Source organism: Silene latifolia, chromosome Y, assembly GCF_048544455.1.
Source record: "Silene latifolia isolate original U9 population chromosome Y, ASM4854445v1, whole genome shotgun sequence".
Taxonomy (NCBI): Eukaryota; Viridiplantae; Streptophyta; class Magnoliopsida; order Caryophyllales; family Caryophyllaceae; genus Silene; species Silene latifolia.
The window spans coordinates 303,285,577-303,303,677 of record NC_133538.1 but is presented as its reverse complement, the minus strand read 5'-3'; the positions used below and the strand labels follow the sequence as shown (position 1 = coordinate 303,303,677).

The window sequence follows — 18,101 nt, the reverse complement described above, 5'->3', positions numbered from 1 at the left end:
TAGCATTTAGTCAAAGGATCACAATTTAGTTTCACAATATCGCAATCTAGTTGCACAATATAACGTCTAAGGTTTACTTTTAAGAAAGACAACCCTAAAGGGGCCTTGTGAAATTAGAGGGGCCGAAATCAGTTTTCACAAATAAAGTCCAGGTTTCACATAATCAAGTACAAAGTTCACAAAACTAGCTCTAAGGTTCTCAATATTAGCTCCAACTTTCACAAAATCAGTTTTCACAAAGTGTGTGACAAAATTAGGTTTCACAAAAGTCAGGTCTAGGGTTCACATAATCTAGTCCATCCTTTATAAAATCAAGTCCAGGTTTCACAAAATTAGGTCTATGGTTGACAAAATCAGGTTTCATAAAGTCAGGATTAGAGTTCACATAATCAGGTCGAAACTTCACAAAATAAAGTCCAGGTTTCACATAAACAGGTAAAAAGTTCACAAAACTAGCTCCAAGGTTCACAATATTAGCTCCAACACTCACAAAATCAGGTTTTACAAAATGTTTGACAAAATCAGATTTCACAAAGTCACGTCTAGGATTCACATAATCACGTTGAAACTTCACAAAATAAAGTCCAGGTTTCACATAATCAAACTTTAGAATGACAGAAATTGTGAAAAAAACTATTGACATACACTAACATAGTCCAGGTTTGAGTGAAGAAACTGTGGAGACATGTAAACCACGAATCATTAGGAAAATGATCTGAAAAAGAGTTCTCAAGTAGACTTCGATGTTCATCTTCTTTTGGCTTCTATGTACAAAATTTGTCCCTTGGTTGATCTGAAAATTATGAGTTATAATGGGAAAAAAGATTCAGAGAACTACATGACGACTGATCTATACAATCAGAGAAGCAAACCCAGCGCATGAGAAAAAAAATGGCATGCAGTCGTGAGAGAAACAAACAGTACGAAGCTGAAGCAGGTTCACTGCATCCCTATGGACCACATTTCGATCATGAAGATACTTCAGTCCCAAAAGCACCAAAAGAATCTGTCTTATGTAAGTAGAAACATGAGAATCACGAAGATGATACTTTTGGTAAAGGCTCGCAAGGGAACCTTGCGTCACAAGCTCCAAAAAGATGTAGAGTTTTGAATCAGCCCGTACAAAGTAGAAGTAAACATTACAGAAATAATAAAGCATTTTTGTTTACAGCATGTAGTCAGATACTCCTCGTGAACAGTATAACATAGCAACAACTGCTATTAGATAGCAGTAGTAACATAGCAACAACCACCAGAAAGTGGCTAGCAAATAGCCTCACAACCAACAATAGCTATTACTAATGAAAACAATCTCCTTTGACCAAAATCGTAACGTAATTTACCTGCTCTAATTTATAGATACTCTGCTTTCCATGACTTCTTTGTCCAAGCAGAGAAACTTCTTTCATAGCAAAAAAGAAACCCTCACTGAAAAAGAACCAGATTTTCAATATAATTTCCTATAATAACGACTAGTGAAAAACCCGGAAACTGCAGCGCGTATAGATTTATAACATGGTGCATAAAGTAGTGAAGCAACTAGAGATTGGATGTCTGCAACAAGTGTGTAAATGATACCATTGCTAACGGATACCTAATTGAACATCAATAATAGAGATTAGTTTATGGGTACAGATGGGAGGAAGGAACGGTATGCAGCGTTTACTTAAAATCAGCTACCAGTTCTGGATGATTTATTATCAGTTCGAGAAACATTGCATACCTAGAAATCCCTTCATATACGGTTTCATATGATCCTTGCCCCAAGATCTTACTCTTTTCCCACTGATTTATGTTGATTTTGGCCCCACCATTTGGTGAGATAATAGATGTGGTTGTACTGGATGTGTCGTCATCGTTGCTAGTTGTGAAAGAACAAGACCCTGACATTATAACGGTCTTCCCAAGCTTGACACCGTTATCTAACTCTGTAATAGCATTCTCACCATCAGTTTCTGCATCATCAGATGCATATGCACGACACTGAGAAGGAGACGTATCACTGTCAGGTGCCAGTCGTTCTAACAGGTCCCAAGTAGAACAATTATGATCATTAAGTGTAGGAAGAGTCATAGGCGGTGGGGCAGTTAAAAAAGGCTGACAATCACCTCTGATACTTGCACTTGTACCATCCGTTACTGGAGAGCTTATATGCAAAGGCGGTGTTTGATGTTGCTTCCAGTCACGAACACCAGAATCAGGGTCCACGACAACATTTGTACAAACACTATTTCCAAATCTGTGCGGTACATGTTCAACGAACTTATTACTCTTCTTAGACTCTTCTTTTTGAACCTTAGGCACATTGAGATCAATATGACCTTTCTTAGGTCTTTGCGTGATACCAGGAGATGATCTATTCTTGAGAAGCTCATAGTATGCTTTTGGAATCTCTAAATCTTCAAGTCCACAATGCCTTACGCTCTGTAAAATCCAGTCTACCTCACCATCTTAACCATTAATTCGAAAAATAATCATGCCTAGAGCATGTGGCGAGTCCAGGGACGATGTTAGAGGAGCTGAGGACTCGGTTGTTGATGGAGAGGTAGCAGATGAATCTGAAGGGGTGAAATTGATGTTTTTAGCATCATTTTCCGCAGAAGCTTCCTTGGAGACTGTGAGAGATCCATGCCTTTGCTCTTTGGCTTAGAGGACTTTAATTCGTCTATGTTTCTATGTTGCTTTTTAAGAAAAAATATTCTACGCAAGTGATGCATTGAGAAGAGCTATATCAATTGAAGTTCAGAAAACCTCATTCAATTTTATCGGCTAACCTGACCTTCCTCATATTCAAAGAGTAGAGGAACAGGCAAACTCAATCAGGTCAAAACTTCACAAAATAAAGTCCGGTTTCACATAAACAGGTATAAAGTTCACAAAACTAGCTCCAAGGTTCACAATATTAGCTCCAACATTCACAAAATCAGGTTTCTCAAAATGTTTGGCAAAATCAGGTTTCACAAAGTCACGTCTAGGGTTTACATAATCACGTCGAAACTTCACAAAATAAAGTCCAGGTTTCACATAATCAAACTTTAGAATGACAGAAATTGTGAAAAAAACTATTGACATACACTAACATATTCCTTTCACAGCGCAAAAATCACCACTAGTTCGTACAATATCATACCAATTCAAATTTCGGTAATATTTATTTGTTGTTCTAGTATGATTTCCTGTCGTTCTAGTACGCTTTTCCAAATTCGCTATACATACGACATATTCCTTTCACACACTACTGCCTTTCGCCTAAAATACACCGTAGATAAACTAAAATGACAACGAAATAATGCTAAAATGACAGAAAAGCACACAATAATTTCAATCAAATAAACGTGAATAGATTAAACCAATTGTTGATATGAAATCACACAAGATAAGAAAGTGAAGAGATGAAGCAAACAAAAGTGAAGATGAGGACGATCAATGCCACTAGAATTAGGAGAATCAATCGAAAGTACTATGAGATCGTCGAAAATCATCGCGGCCGTGAATCATGAGCTGATTTTCATCATAATCATCATCAAATACCTAAATACTTAAATTTTACACAATCGATCATTTAACTAATCAATTAATCACATAACTTCACCAGAATAATACATAAACAAAATAATAGTTGTGAAACATGAACAAATTCAATAATAAAACCTAAAAAACTGGAAATTACTAACAATAATAAAATCTGAACAATAAAAGAGCAAGTATATTATCAAATAACTGACAGAAATCACATGATATGGCGATTACAAGTTTAACATTCAAATAAATCAAAATTAAAAACAAAAAAGAATAAAAGCGAGAATGAGAATAATACTCCGTACTTACTTCGAGATTAATGATGAACACATAATAAGAGTCAAGATCAAAACGTGAAGATGGAAGAAACATGATGAATCGCAGCATGATTATGGTGTGGACGATGAAAATCAGAGTGATAAAATGGGGATCGAATGAGAGTGAACGACGAATTTGAGTTGAGGAACAGTAGATGAAGAGAGAGAAAGTAAGGAGATGTGAGTGATTGTGAGAGTCGGAGTAAATGAATGAAGTTGAAGAGGGAAATGTGTGTTTGATGGGGTTTTGTATGGGGACACGTGGCATCATCTTGTGCATCTAAGACTTTTAAATCTGACGGTTTAAGATTGGTACAGGTACCTCACCCTAAGAAGGGTGCCTCACATGATTTAATTTCTACACACACACACACACACACACACACACACACACATATATATATACACACAAATATATATATATATATATATATATATATATATATATATATATATATATATATATATATATATGTATATACATATATACATCTATATATATATATATATAACGACTACTCGGTGAGAACGTCATTTATAATAAACTTTACGCGCGTTTTAACTTGCTCACAACCAAAATTCATCTCTCATTCTCTCCCAATCACATTTCTCCTAAAATCCTAACCACCCTTGAAATCCCCCATCACCACCTACCACCCTGACGTCACCACCTACCACTTTGCCATCGTCTCTGGTAACGATTGCCAAATCCGGCGAGCACACGTGACAGAGGCGCCATCTCTACGCCATCAGACGCCGCAATCACCACGCAAAATAAATCAAATCAAAATCACACAAATTGAAAAAATTGGGGATTGCTCTATTAAAGAATCTTGATCAAATCATTATGAATCCCCAGAAATTTGAAGAGAGAAAAGACATTACTCAATTCGTTATGAATTCTAAATCATCATCTTTGTTTTTTTACCACTGCCATGCTCGTAATTGTGTTGTTAATTAGCGCAATTGCCGAATTAGGGTTTTGGAGTTAGTTCGGAATTGATCAATCGATTTTTTGTGCTTTTGTATGGATATCTGATGAAGTAAGGTTTCCCTACTCAGTTGGTTGCATAATTGATTCTAAGTTGGTAACTGTGATTGATTTCTTGTAATATGATTATGATTGTAGATTGTGATTAGATTGGTTGTTGGATTTATTGTGGAGCCATTCTCGGGAGATGGTTCGAATCCCATGTTCGCCCATTGTGGCTCCCGTCACAAAGGGGATGTACACATTATTGATCTGGGTTCGCTCATTGCGATGAGCGGGGCTTAGGTGGTAAGGCTGCGGTCCCCACTAGTGGTGTGGGTTTCCCGTTGCGATGGGAACCCGGCAGGGCTACACATTTCGGTGTGTAGTCGGTTGCTGGCGATTGTTGGAGTTTGGAGGATTGAATGGTTACAGTTTGATTGGATTATGTTATTGCGAGTTCTTCTTTTTGATGTGCAGTTGACTGACCCCATTTATTGTTTTCAAAAATGTGGTGATCCATTCGGGGATGGTGAGCAGTTGGCTTACCAGGTATTGGATGTTGATGTAGCATGCGGGATATGGATGAGCAGAGTCATGAGACTTTCTTTAGCTAGCTTCCGCTGTCACACTAAACATTAGCTATTCATTTCATTTCATTTCGTAGTTGTATTACGGTTTTGATTTGGATTTTGGTATTGTATTTCATAAAACATTGTTGTACCTTTAATAAACGTTCATTTATGGTCCAGTGGATATATTTCACCTCGGGCAACCGAGATGGTAGCGCTTCCATTTACTAAGGTAGGTCGTGGTAAGGCACTTTGATAGATAGAGGCGTTACAAAGTGGTATTAGAGCGAAGATTTTGGAACCTAAAACCAATGAACAAATGAACATATGGTGTCTAAATAAAATGAACCCGTGTAGAAGTTGTATGGAGCTACCGCAAAGTTTTGGGAGATATCCTAAGACCTCAAATTTGGCCCTTACGACATCGATCCGGTCACTACGGGGTATGTCTTAGGGGAAACGATACACGCTTGTGTTTATATATGTGTGGATAGAGTGGATGTGTATGTTGTGGATGGAGATACTATGGCATGAATTGGATGAACATGGTGTAGAATAATTGACGTGAGATAGCAGACATAGTGTATGTTTTAATTGTTTACATTTTGATGTATTTGGTTATGAGAATATGTTAATAGGTTATTGGTTGCGTACTTTATAACTTGTTGGTAATGTGTTGGGAGTCGTTTTGGCATGATTCAACCGAGCGTGGCAGGTACTCGACCGAGTTACCTGGTAACCTGGCACGAGACCGAGTGAAGGTATTTGTGCAATTGGCAGTAGCTATTGAATATGCCACTCGGCCGAGTAGAGGCGGTACACGACCGAGTGGGGCGTACTCGACCGAGTACATAAGGTAATTGACCGAGTATGCTTTATGTGCTTTTTAGATCAGCTACTGGAGCCGGAGTACTCGGCCGATTGGTCCGTACACTCGACCGAGTAGCTCATACTCGACCGAGTACCTCTTTGGCGGATATGATACTTGTTTTGAGCCATAGGCTATGTGTATACGTTTATCTTTGTTATTGAAGCTCAAAATTGCCGCCAAAGAGATCTGGTGCTTATATCCAGGCTTCTGAGATGAGCCTCGATGAAATAACTAGGATGATCGAGCAGCAAGAGGCACTCACTTAGGCTCTTAAGAATGTGGGGAAAGGGAAGGCAATAGTGGTGGATTCATCCCGTATGAGCACAACCATTTCCCGCTTTAACCCTACCACCTATGAGGGCACAGGCGAGCCCAAACTGCTTGACAACTAGCACCGGAAAATGGAGAATGTGTTGGAGGTTGTTCACTATCCGGAAGATATGAAAGTAGAATAGGTTACGTTCTACATGAGAGATGAGGCTGGGGTGTGGTGGCATCGTGAGAGGGAGACTAAACGAGCATACTATAGAAGTTTGGGTAAACCTGCGATTCCTTGGGCAGAGTTTTAGAAAGCAATAAGGAACCACTTTGTTCCAGAGCATATCCGTAGCAAGTTGATGGCTGAGTTTGACACTTTTGCTATGACTGATAGCATGACTGTGCTTGAATACTATCAATAGTTCAATGAACTATCGTGATATGCGAAGGACCTGCAGTTGAGCCAACTGAGTCTGGCTCTCCGTTTTGAGAGGGGTCTATCGTTGAAGATCATGGAAAAGCTACCGGCTGGGGTGATTTCGGATCTAAAGGAAGTCTGTGAGAGAGCGGGGCATGCAGAGCGATTAATTGTATGGCCAAGGAGGCCAAGGAAAAGGGAAGTGAGAAGAGGAAAGCTGAGAGTGAGGGTGACATTCAACCAAGCTACAAACGTGGTAACCCTAACAAGTCTAGAGCTTAATCAGGAGGGTCCAGCTATAGTGGGGGATCTCGTGTGTAGGGAAGAGGTGCTCGAAGTACAAGCGACAATTCTACCTTCCATTGCTTTAACTGTGGTGGGGTAGGCCAACAGAGGTTTGAGTGCAAGAGTGCTAGAGGAGGAGGAGGAGGAGGCTTCCTGCGATCTTACCAGGGGTACTATTCGCCATCTCCGAGCCAGAGTTTGGCGATTAACACGCCATCTAGGTCCTGGAACCACCAGGGAGGGCAGAACAACAACAACGACAGCTATAACCGTAACAATAGTAGATCCTATCAGCGCCCGAATAACAGTGTGACTCAGAATTCAGCTGCCAACCCTACTACAGCAGCGACTACAGTCCAAGGGGGAGGTTAGAAGAACAGTGGCAAACTCTTTATGATGGGTAAATAGGCAGATGAGGATGATGCGCAAGTTGTCACTAGTACTTTTCTTCTAATCATAAACCGATTTTCGTTTTGTTTGATTTAGGGGCAACCCATTCGTTTGTGTTTAGAGGTCATGCCTTAACCATGGGTTTGGAAGAATATGAGTTAGTAAAGGATAATGTCTTTATACCATCGGGGGAGTCTTTGTCATGTCATAAGTTGTACAAAGGGGTGTCTATGGTGGTTGGGCAAGTAAACTTACCGGTTAAATTACTTGAGTTTTCTATAGATGGGTTTGCGATTATAGATGGAATGGATTGGTTAGGAAATTATGAGTCCACGATAGACTGTCGTCAAAAGAAAGTGTCCTTTAAAGGTCCTAAGGGAGTTAGAGTGTCACATCGGGGATTTGTTGTAAAAACCAAGGTAAAGATGATTGCAGCTATAACTCTAAAGTCATGTTTGAGGAAGGGGTGTCCTATGATCCTTTGCCATGTGAGAGATACTTGGGTGGAGGAGTCATCAATAGCAAAGATATCGGTGGTAAGTGAGTTCGATGATGTCTTTCCGGAAGAGATACGAGGGTTACCTCCTAAGAGGGACATTGATTTCAGCTTTGAGCTTAAACAAAGGAATGGACCTATTATCTAAGGCTCCATACTGTATGGGACCAAAATAGTTGGAAGAGTTAAAGAAACAGATGAATGAGTTGCTGGATAACGGATACATTCGACCTAGTGTATCGCCTTGGGGTGCGCCAGTCCTATTCATGAAAAAGAAGGACAGTAGTGTGAGGTTGTGCATCGACTATAGAGAGATAAACCATTTGCCGAGGATTTATGATCTTTTTTACCAGTTGAGTAGAGCCGGGGTATTTTCAAATATTGATTTGAGGTCGGGTTATCACTAGTTGAGGATTGCGGATGAAGATATTCCTAAGACAGCTTTTTGATCGGGGTATGGTCACTATGAGTATGTAGTGATGCATTTCGACTTAACTAATGCAACGGCGGTGTTCATAGACCTTATGAACCGGATCTTTATTCTGTTTCCGGATAGGTTTGTGGTGGTTTTCATTGATGACATCTTAGTCTATTGATGTGGAGTGTGATGTCGTCGGGTCACATCCAATCAAACACATTTATAATACTCAACAAACTACAAGTTAGTGGTAAGTCGAGGTCGATCCATGGGACGGTGTGCTTTGGGTTCTAAGTCTATCTATCTCAATTTATGCTAGTGTCACGATTTGTTTGGGTTTGTAGTTGTGTTCTAGACTAATAAAAGCAATAAAGTAAAACAAGCAATAAAAGGAAAGATGTAAACAAATGATTAAAAGTGCTAGGATATCATGGGAACATAGGGGATTCATGGTGTTGATCATACAAACATGTTTACAAAGTTGCAAGCAATTAATGTTGTGGAGGAACCGAGTTGGTTTATATCTTACGGTTCATAGGAAGGGTTGGGTCCCGGAGCCGAATCGATTAGATTGTACAACACCTACAAGTAGACTTACTTTCCTCCTATTCAACTTCTATGCATGGTCTAACAAGACTCGAGTTGGTTTATATCTTACAAGTCAAGTTGAGTAGATAATAGATGGTTGTAAATGCAAGGATTCATAGGCTTGCCATTTCATCAAACATAACATGTGCATAAAGTTGACATCACAACAAGCAAGCAATTTAATCATGAAAACATATTAGATTAAGCATGAATCAATCGCATATTGACTTCCCTTAATTACCCACTAATCCTAGCTAAGTAACTACTCACTCATCATCATGGGAAACATGTCATTAATGGTGTCAATCATCACAACAAGTATAAACATGATAATAGAATGAAGAAATGAACAATAAAGATTAAAGAGTAAAGGGATTATACCAAACTTGAGGTGATCCAAATAATAATGCAAAGAATAATAGAAGAACTTGATGATTGATGGAAGATTGTCAATCTCCCAATAATAACCCAATAATCTTCAATTACCCAAAAGTAACAAACTTGAATAATAAACTTGAACAATAATTAAGGAGAGATTAATGTGAGATTTGTGGAAAGATTAAAGAGTAATCTATTCTAATCTACTCCTAATCTAATCTAAGAGAGGATTTTTCTAGCTAAAAAGATGTTAAAGAGATGCCCTTTGATTATTTACAAGTGGGGTATTTATAGTAGAAATTAGGTGGATGCATTTAGGGTTAACTAAGGCTAATTTAGTAATTACACTTTTGAGTTTAGAGCAGGGAGGAGCCGGTATTTTTCGGAGGAAGGCTTCTTTCTTTGTAGCTTGGAGAAGACGAAATTGTGCTGTGCAGAAATCCGTGCGTATTGGAGTCGGGACGGGCGGATTCTGAAGATACAATCCGGGCGGATTTGGGAGAAGACGGGCGGATTCTAAAGATGCAATCCGGGCGGATTTGGGAGAAGACGGGCGGATTCTAAAGATGCAATCCGGGCGAATTTGGGAGAAGACGGGTGGATTCTCCTCCAGTGAATTTTCTTGTTTTTCCCAGCCAGAAAACGGGCGTCTTGTGGGGAAGACGGGCGTCTTGGGGAAGACGGGCGTCTTCTTCTCGGGACGCGCGGATTCCCGAACAGCTTCTTTGTTTGACCTCGGATTGTAAAACGGACGTCATTTTCTCATCCGGACTCCTATTGGAGTGATTCAAAAGCCTAGATCACTTGTTTTTTCGACGCCGTTCCAACTAGCATACTTTCAGAGCCAAAGGAGCAGCCCTTGATTTGCGTTCCGAGCAATTTTCTTCATGAATGGCTTCCTTGCTTTTCCTCCTTGCTTTAAACCTTATGACCTTTCTATATACTCTTTATTCCTACATACTTGGCCATCATTCTTGCCTCCTCTTCATACTAGTCCATCTAATATCATCAATAAGCTTCCAAATATGCACGAAAGACGGGAATTTCCGCCTTATTCTCTCCTTTTCTACAAAACATATGAAATGCGATAGAAAAGCAAATATGAAGGTTTTGACGGATAAAATGGCCATAAAATGTTATAATAGTATGCAAAATAGGCTCAATTAGGGGACTAAATGTGCGCAAATAATGTTCACATCAAATATCCCCAAACCGAACCTTTACTCGTCCCGAGTAAAGAGGTGACAAAAACTAGACGTTTATTTAAACTATCCTAATAATATAACCGATATGAGACAATTAGCGGGTCTCACTCCGCCCCTTCAACTCACAACAAGACAACCATGAGGTAGGATGCCTTCTTGCAAGGCAAGGTGGGTCTTGCCAAAATGGCGACACATCCAAACATTAAGCACACAAAATCAAGTAATGGATGCATCTACAAAAGAATAGCCACTTTCCTCATCTAAGTGGCGGAAATTATCTACAAGGGAAGCAATTCAAGGGTACACAATCCTTCATAGATGCAATTTATTCAAACTACTAAGCCTAGAAGGATACCAATAAATCACCTCCAAAATGTGTCAAGCTAGGGTACCTTTATCCTCAATCGTTAAATGCTTTTGTCAAGAGTAGACTCCCTATGGTGTTAGAAACACAGGAGGATCGCGGAATTCCCCCTCTTGCCTAGACAAGAAGAAGGGTCGTCCCCTCTCTACCATGCACAAAAATGGATAAGATGGAAAAGGGATCGATAGTATTTGAGTTTCATTTTGGGAGTTTGCTTTCATTGTTGTTTTTCCCCCCAATTTCTTGTGGCATATAACATTTGAGAACACTTTCTTTTGCCATTTCTTTTGATTTTTGGCATTTCAACACTTGACAACTTTCTTTGCATTTCTTTTGAACATTTTCAAAGTCACCCCATATGTAGTGAGGGTGCCTTATTTTTGAAGCTTTAGGAGTCTATTTTTGCTCCTCTTTTCTTTTGATGCATTTTGCAAACTTTCTTTCATTTTTCATTTCATTGAACTCAAATTGATTTCTTTTTTTTGTGCCCATTCCCTTTTTGATGACAAAATGTATGGTAGAACATGGATGAATGATGGATGCATGGTTTCAAGGGTCACCTTGGAATAAACGGTAGCCAAGGAGTTATCACACCACAAGGTACTCTTGACTAGGCCTTAATCCATGGGTCAAAGGATACTAGCATGACACATCCTAGGGTGTTTTACAAGTATTCTAACAAGCAAAGTCTTAAGAAGAAAAAGCATCTACTAGGGCTTATATACACTTGTCAAGCTTCCCAAGTAGATGATTTCGCAGAATTTTTCTAACATGCAACTACATGCCATGATGCAACTAGCATATAAACATCCTAATGCATATGATTCTACCAACTAATATGACATATAAACTAAATGCAAGTCCTAAGCTCACGTTGTTTTACCGCATCAATCAAAATAAAGCCACATAGTCATTAACATAAAGAGGAAAAAGGAGATTGGAAAGATCATACCATGCGGTCTTCAATATCCTCATGTCTCGGATGTGGCGTAGTCGATCAATGTGAACAAGGATAGAACAAACACAATATATACAAAACAATATATACAAGGCTACACTACAAAGGAAATGAACATGTTTTTGAATCTTTCAATTTTCAAATTTTTATGGTTTTTTTGTTTTTATGAAATTAAAAGACATATTTTTGTGATTTTTCGAAATTTTTAAATTTTTATGCATTTTTGGAATATAAATTCCCATCCCCCACTTTATTTTGGACATTGTCCTCAATGTACATGTAGGAGTAGGAATAAAAAGGAAATACATGTTTTTGAATTTTTGATTTTATGGAAATTGAAGTACAAATGCAATGATATGATATGAATGAATGCATGCTCTAACTAAATGCAATTCTATATGACATATATAACAAATGAATGCAATCTAAACTATATTATATGATGCATGATAAATGCTTAAGTCACCTATGATCAAACCTCCCCAAACCGATTTAAACACTATTTCTAGTGTAGAAAAGAATAGGATTGGTCATTAGTGACTATGCATGAATTCTAGTCTACATGCAATTATCTATATGAATTATATTACAATGCAACTATACTATGAACTAATTAATGTAAATGCAATATGAAATATAATACAAATGCAAGCTAAATGTATATGTATATAACTAAATGCAAGTGTAAATGTAATGCAAAGTGAAAGGAAAGGGTATCTTACAAATGGTGGTTTGAGGGAGAACTCCACCAAACTCATTCATATTCCATTATCCATGGAGCTCAATGCTCTCAATAGTTGATCAAAGGTTTGTGAATGGTCCTCAAGTAAGCATGAATAAGTCTTGAACCATTGCCAAATAGAGTAGGGCCAATCCATGAGGGACCTCCCTTTGAACTCCTTGCCCTTCTCTTTTGCTTTGTGATGGTGGCCTTCCCGGCTCTTAAAACTAGCAAACTTGAGATTATTGTCATGGGGGCTTTTCCGGTTGCTCCTATTTCTTCCAAAGTTGAAGATGCGAATGCTTGGACTAGTCAATTCTCCAAGGATAGAAGGCGAACTTTCATGGAATTGATGATGGGATGTCTTGGGATTTGGGATAGTGGATGCCAAATTTTCACATATAGACTCCTTCTTAACCTTTTCTTTGAGCTTCCCCACTAAGTAATTCTTGTATGACGATTTGAGTTTCGTGAGAAGGTCCATAATGTCATCTCCAACTATCATGGGCTCCATAGTGGGTGCAAAAAGGTTCTCATGAAGGCATTCCTCCTCTTCATCGAAGCAATCTTCAAACTTCTCAAGGATGGGTTCCTCAAGAAAGCTAATCCCATAACTCCCTTCATCATTTGAGTCCATATTTCCCTCATCATCTTCTTCCATAGATGCATCATCATCGCTTTCTCCATATGAATCATAAATAGGGGCTTCACTCTTCTTCACCAACTCATTCTCCAACACCTCAACATCTATTTCAAATGACACACCCTCATACTCACAAAGGCTAAGAGTATTTGGTTTGCTCAACCTCATGTCTTCATCATCAAATACCACACTTTCATACTCACAAGAGCTCAAGAAGATTGGCTCTTCCCACTTCACATCTTCTTCATCAAAGGTCATTGCCTCAAATTCACATTCATGTTCAATGCTCAAGGATTGGTGGAGAGTGTTTGGTTGGGTGGTTTCTTGGGTTTCCTCCATTTGGGCAATTCGAATTGCCAACTCCTCACCATAGGTAACAATGCTTTGGAGAACATTGTTTCTATTTTGGCTCTCCTCTAGCACTTGTTTGAAGAAGTTTTCTTGGTCTCCCATCATTTGGAGAACCATGTCTGGAATGTCAAAGTTGGGCTCATCATTTTGTTGTGGGTGGGTGTGAAAGTGCTCATATTGTGGCATTTGGAATTGTTTGTAAAGTTAGTTTTGGGTGGATGGTTGTTGTTGATATTGGGTGTGGTGATTTTAGTGGGAAAAATTGGGGTAGTAGTTAGGATTTCCATTGTATGAATAATAAGGTAGGTTTATGTTGACTTGCTCCTCAAACTCCCCATACCCATAGTCATACTCAAAAGATCCACCACATACTCCATATGTCAAGTCTTGGGTCATCATTATAGCCAAGATAAAGAAACAACTACAAGCATGGAAACTACACAAAAACGGTAAGAACAATCCTTGAGGAACAAGTTCCTCAAGGTGAAAGCAAAATCAAAATAGACAAACAAGTAAGAACTTAATCACATAGCACCATCCCCGGCAACGGCGCCATTTTGATGTGGAGTGTGATGTCGTCGGGTCACATCCAATCAAACACATTTATAATACTCAACAAACTACTAGTTAGTGGTAAGTCGAGGTCGATCCATGGGACGGTGTGCTTTGGGTTCTAAGTCTATCTATATCAATTTATGCTAGTGTCACGATTTGTTTGGGTTTGTAGTTGTGTTCTAGACTAATAAAAGCAATAAAGTAAAACAAGCAATAAAAGGAAAGATGTAAACAAATGATTAAAAGTGCTAGGATATCATGGGAACATAGGGGATTCATGGTGTTGATCATACAAACATATTTACAAAGTTGCAAGCAATTAATGTTGTGGAGGAACCGAGTTGGTTTATATCTTACGGTTCATAGGAAGGGTTGGGTCCCGGAGCCGAATCGATTAGATTGTACAACACCTACAAGTAGACTTACTTTCCTCCTATTCAACTTCTATGCATGGTCTAACAAGACTCGAGTTGGTTTATATCTTACAAGTCAAGTTGAGTAGATAATAGATGGTTGTAAATGCAAGGATTCATAGGCTTGCCATTTCATCAAACATAACATGTGCATAAAGTTGACATCACAACAAGCAAGCAATTTAATCATGAAAACATATTAGATTAAGCATGAATCAATCGCATATTGACTTCCCTTAATTACCCACTAATCCTAGCTAAGTAACTACTCACTCATCATCATGGGAAACATGTCATTAATGGTGTCAATCATCACAACAAGTATAAACATGATAATAGAATGAAGAAATGAACAATAAAGATTAAAGAGTAAAGGGATTATACCAAACTTGAGGTGATCCAAATAATAATGCAAAGAATAATAGAAGAACTTGATGATTGATGGAAGATTGTCAATCTCCCAATAATAACCCAATAATCTTCAATTACCCAAAAGTAACAAACTTGAATAATAAACTTGAACAATAATTAAGGAGAGATTAATGTGAGATTTGTGGAAAGATTAAAGAGTAATCTATTCTAATCTACTCCTAATCTAATCTAAGAGAGGATTTTTCTAGCTAAAAAGATGTTAAAGAGATGCCCTTTGATTATTTACAAGTGGGGTATTTATAGTGGAAATTAGGTGGATGCATTTAGGGTTAACTAAGGCTAATTTAGTAATTACACTTTTGAGTTTAGAGCAGGGAGGAGCCGGTATTTTTCGGAGGAAGGGCTTCTTTCTTTGTAGCTTGGAGAAGACGAAATTGTGCTGTGCAGGAATCTGTGCGTATTGGAGTCGGGACGGGCGGATTCTGAAGATACAATCCGGGCGGATTTGGGAGAAGGCGGGCGGATTCTAAAGATGCAATCCGGGCGGATTTGGGAGAAGACGGGCGGATTCTAAAGCTGCAATCCGGGCGGATTTGGGAGAAGACGGGCGGATTCTAAAGCTGCAATCCGGGCGGATTTGGGAGAAGACGGGCGGATTCTCTTCCAGTGAATTTTCTTGTTTTTCCCAGCCAGAAGACGGGCGTCTTCTTCTCGGGACGCGCGGATTCCCGAACAGCTTCTTTGTTTGACCTCGGATTGTAAAACGGACGTCATTTTCTCATCCGGACTCCTATTGGAGTGATTCAAAAGCCTAGATCACTTGTTTTTTCGACGCCGTTCCAACTAGCATACTTTCAGAGCCAAAGGACCAGCCCTTGATTTGCGTTCCGAGCAATTTTCTTCATGAATGGCTTCCTTGCTTTTCCTCCTTGCTTTAAACCTTATGACCTTTCTATATACTCTTTATTCCTACATACTTGGCCATCATTCTTGCCTCTTCTTCATACTAGTCCATCAAATATCATCAATAAGCTTCCAAATATGCACGAAAGACGGGAATTTCCGCTTTATTCTCTCCTTTTCTACAAAACATATGAAATGCGATAGAAAAGCAAATAGGAAGGTTTTGACGGATAAAATGGCCATAAAATGTTATAATAGTATGCAAAATAGGCTCAATTAGGGGACTAAATGTGCGCAAATAATGTTCACATCATCTATTCTAAGACTATGGAAGAGCACGAGGAGCATTTGAGGTTAGCACTGCAGACTTTGCGAGATAATTAGTTATATGCTAAGATGTCCAAGTGTGAGTTCTGGTTAGAGAAGGTTGCCTTTCTAGGCCATGTGATTTAGAAGAATGGTGTAGCTATGGATCTTAGCAAGATTGAGGCGGTTTTAAATTGGGAAGCACCGAAGAATGTTGCTAAAATTCGGAGTTTCTTTGGTTTGGCTAGTTATTACAGGAGGTTCGTGAAATATTTTTCCAAGATTGCTAGACCTTTGACAGCCTTGATATGGAAAGAGACCAAATTTTATTGGGATGAGAGTTGTGAGACGACATTCCAAGCACAAAATTAGCGTTTGACTACAGCTCCTGTTCTAGCTCAGCCTGAGAGGAGTGAGAACTTCGAGGTTTAGACTGATGCTTCGAAGAATAGTTTGGGATGTGCATTGATGAAAAATGGAAAATTCATTGCCTATGCTTCAAGACATTTGAAGCCGTGTGAGGAGAACTATCCTACTCATGATATGGAATTGGTGCAGTTGTATTTTCTCTAAAGATTTGAAGGCATTACCTATACGGGGCAACCTTTGACGTGTTTTCAAATCATAAGAGCTTGAAGTACATCTACACTCAGAAGGAGTTGAACATGCGTCAGAGAAAGTGGTCGGAGCGGATTGGGGACTATGATATGGATATCATCTACCATGAAGGTAAGGCTAACGTCGTTGTTGATGCTTTGAGTAGAAAGAGTGTACATTCGCTATGCACTGACATGTCATTGATGAAGCTGAATGATGAAATAACTAAGATGGGGGATTCATATAATTCACAAGGGAGATGCAATCGGTGATTTGATTATCGAGCCTGAACTTCATGATGACATTAAAAGGAAACAACTACTTGATCCTAAAATACAGGAATGGAAGACAAGGGTGGAGAAGGGTACGTTTTCAAGATTTTCTATCCATATAGATGGGAGTGCTTGATTCGATGAGAGGTGCTGTGTGCCCAGTGATGCCGAGTTGAAGAAGTTGATTATGATGAAGGCTCATTGCACACCTTATTCGGTACATTCGGGAGGTGATAAGCTCTAGAAGGACTTGAAGAAGATGTTTTGGTTGCCTGGTATGAAGAAAGAGGTAGCAGAATTTGTGGCTAGGTGTTTTACTTCCCAATGTGTCAAGGGGGAACAACGGAGACCACAAGGTAAGATTCATGCACTTAAGGTACCACAATGGAAATGGGAATCTATTTCTATGGATTTTATTGTGGGGTTACCGAGAACTCAGTAGGGTAATAACATGATTTGGGTTATTGTCGATTGTCTGACAAAGTCGCCTCAATTTATTTGAATGAAAGATACTTGGAGTAAGATTCAACTGGCTCTTGGGTACAGGAAGCATGTGGGATGGTTACATGGGGTAGCAAAGGATATTGTGTCAGATAGAGATGCGAGATTTATATCATGGTTTTGGCAAGAGTTGTAGGAATTGATGCAGACTACCTTAAAGATGAGTACGGCGTTTCATTCTGCGACAGATGGTCAAACTGAAAGGACCATCAAGACCTTAGAAGACATTTTGCGAGCTTGTGCGATAGATTTTGGTGGGAGTTGGGAGGATAGACTTGATCTGATTGAGTTTTCATACAACAACAGTTATCACAAGAGCATTGGGATGGCACCATTTGAGGCGTTGCAGGGGAGGAAGTGTAGGAGTCTAGTGTGTTGGGAGGATAGCGCTGAAGCTGTGGTTTTAGGACCAAAAAAGGTACAAGATATGGTTGAACAAGTACACTTGATTCGACAAAAG

At 39.1% G+C, this 18,101-nt stretch overlaps 1 protein-coding gene across 1 annotated transcript; it reads right to left on the bottom strand.

Annotated features, from left to right (window-relative positions):
* Positions 1 to 253: 253 nt before the first annotated feature.
* Positions 254 to 4,575, bottom strand: LOC141631062 (putative WRKY transcription factor 19). The gene is made up of 7 exons (XM_074443783.1): positions 4,512 to 4,575; positions 3,675 to 3,685; positions 2,878 to 3,033; positions 1,724 to 2,424; positions 1,343 to 1,428; positions 920 to 1,167; positions 254 to 604 (listed from the first exon to the last, which is right to left on the bottom strand). The coding sequence occupies exons 1-7, from the start codon at positions 4,573 to 4,575 to the stop codon at positions 254 to 256; spliced, it is 1,617 nt and encodes a 538-aa protein (XP_074299884.1).
* Between the last annotated feature and the right edge of the window lie 13,526 nt (positions 4,576 to 18,101).

Bases quoted from the DNA above. Each gene is read 5' to 3' on its own strand.
- LOC141631062 (XM_074443783.1), bottom strand. From the start codon at position 4,575: ATGGCGCCTCTGTCACGTGTGCTCGCCGGATTTGGCAATCGTTACCAG. The intron at 2,425-2,877 runs GTGAACTTTATA...TGGATTTTACAG, and splicing joins TGAACCTTGGAGCTAGTTTT to AGCGTAAGGCATTGTGGACT. The intron at 1,429-1,723 runs GTATGCAATGTT...GTTCTTTTTCAG, and splicing joins GTATATGAAGGGATTTCTAG to TGAGGGTTTCTTTTTTGCTA.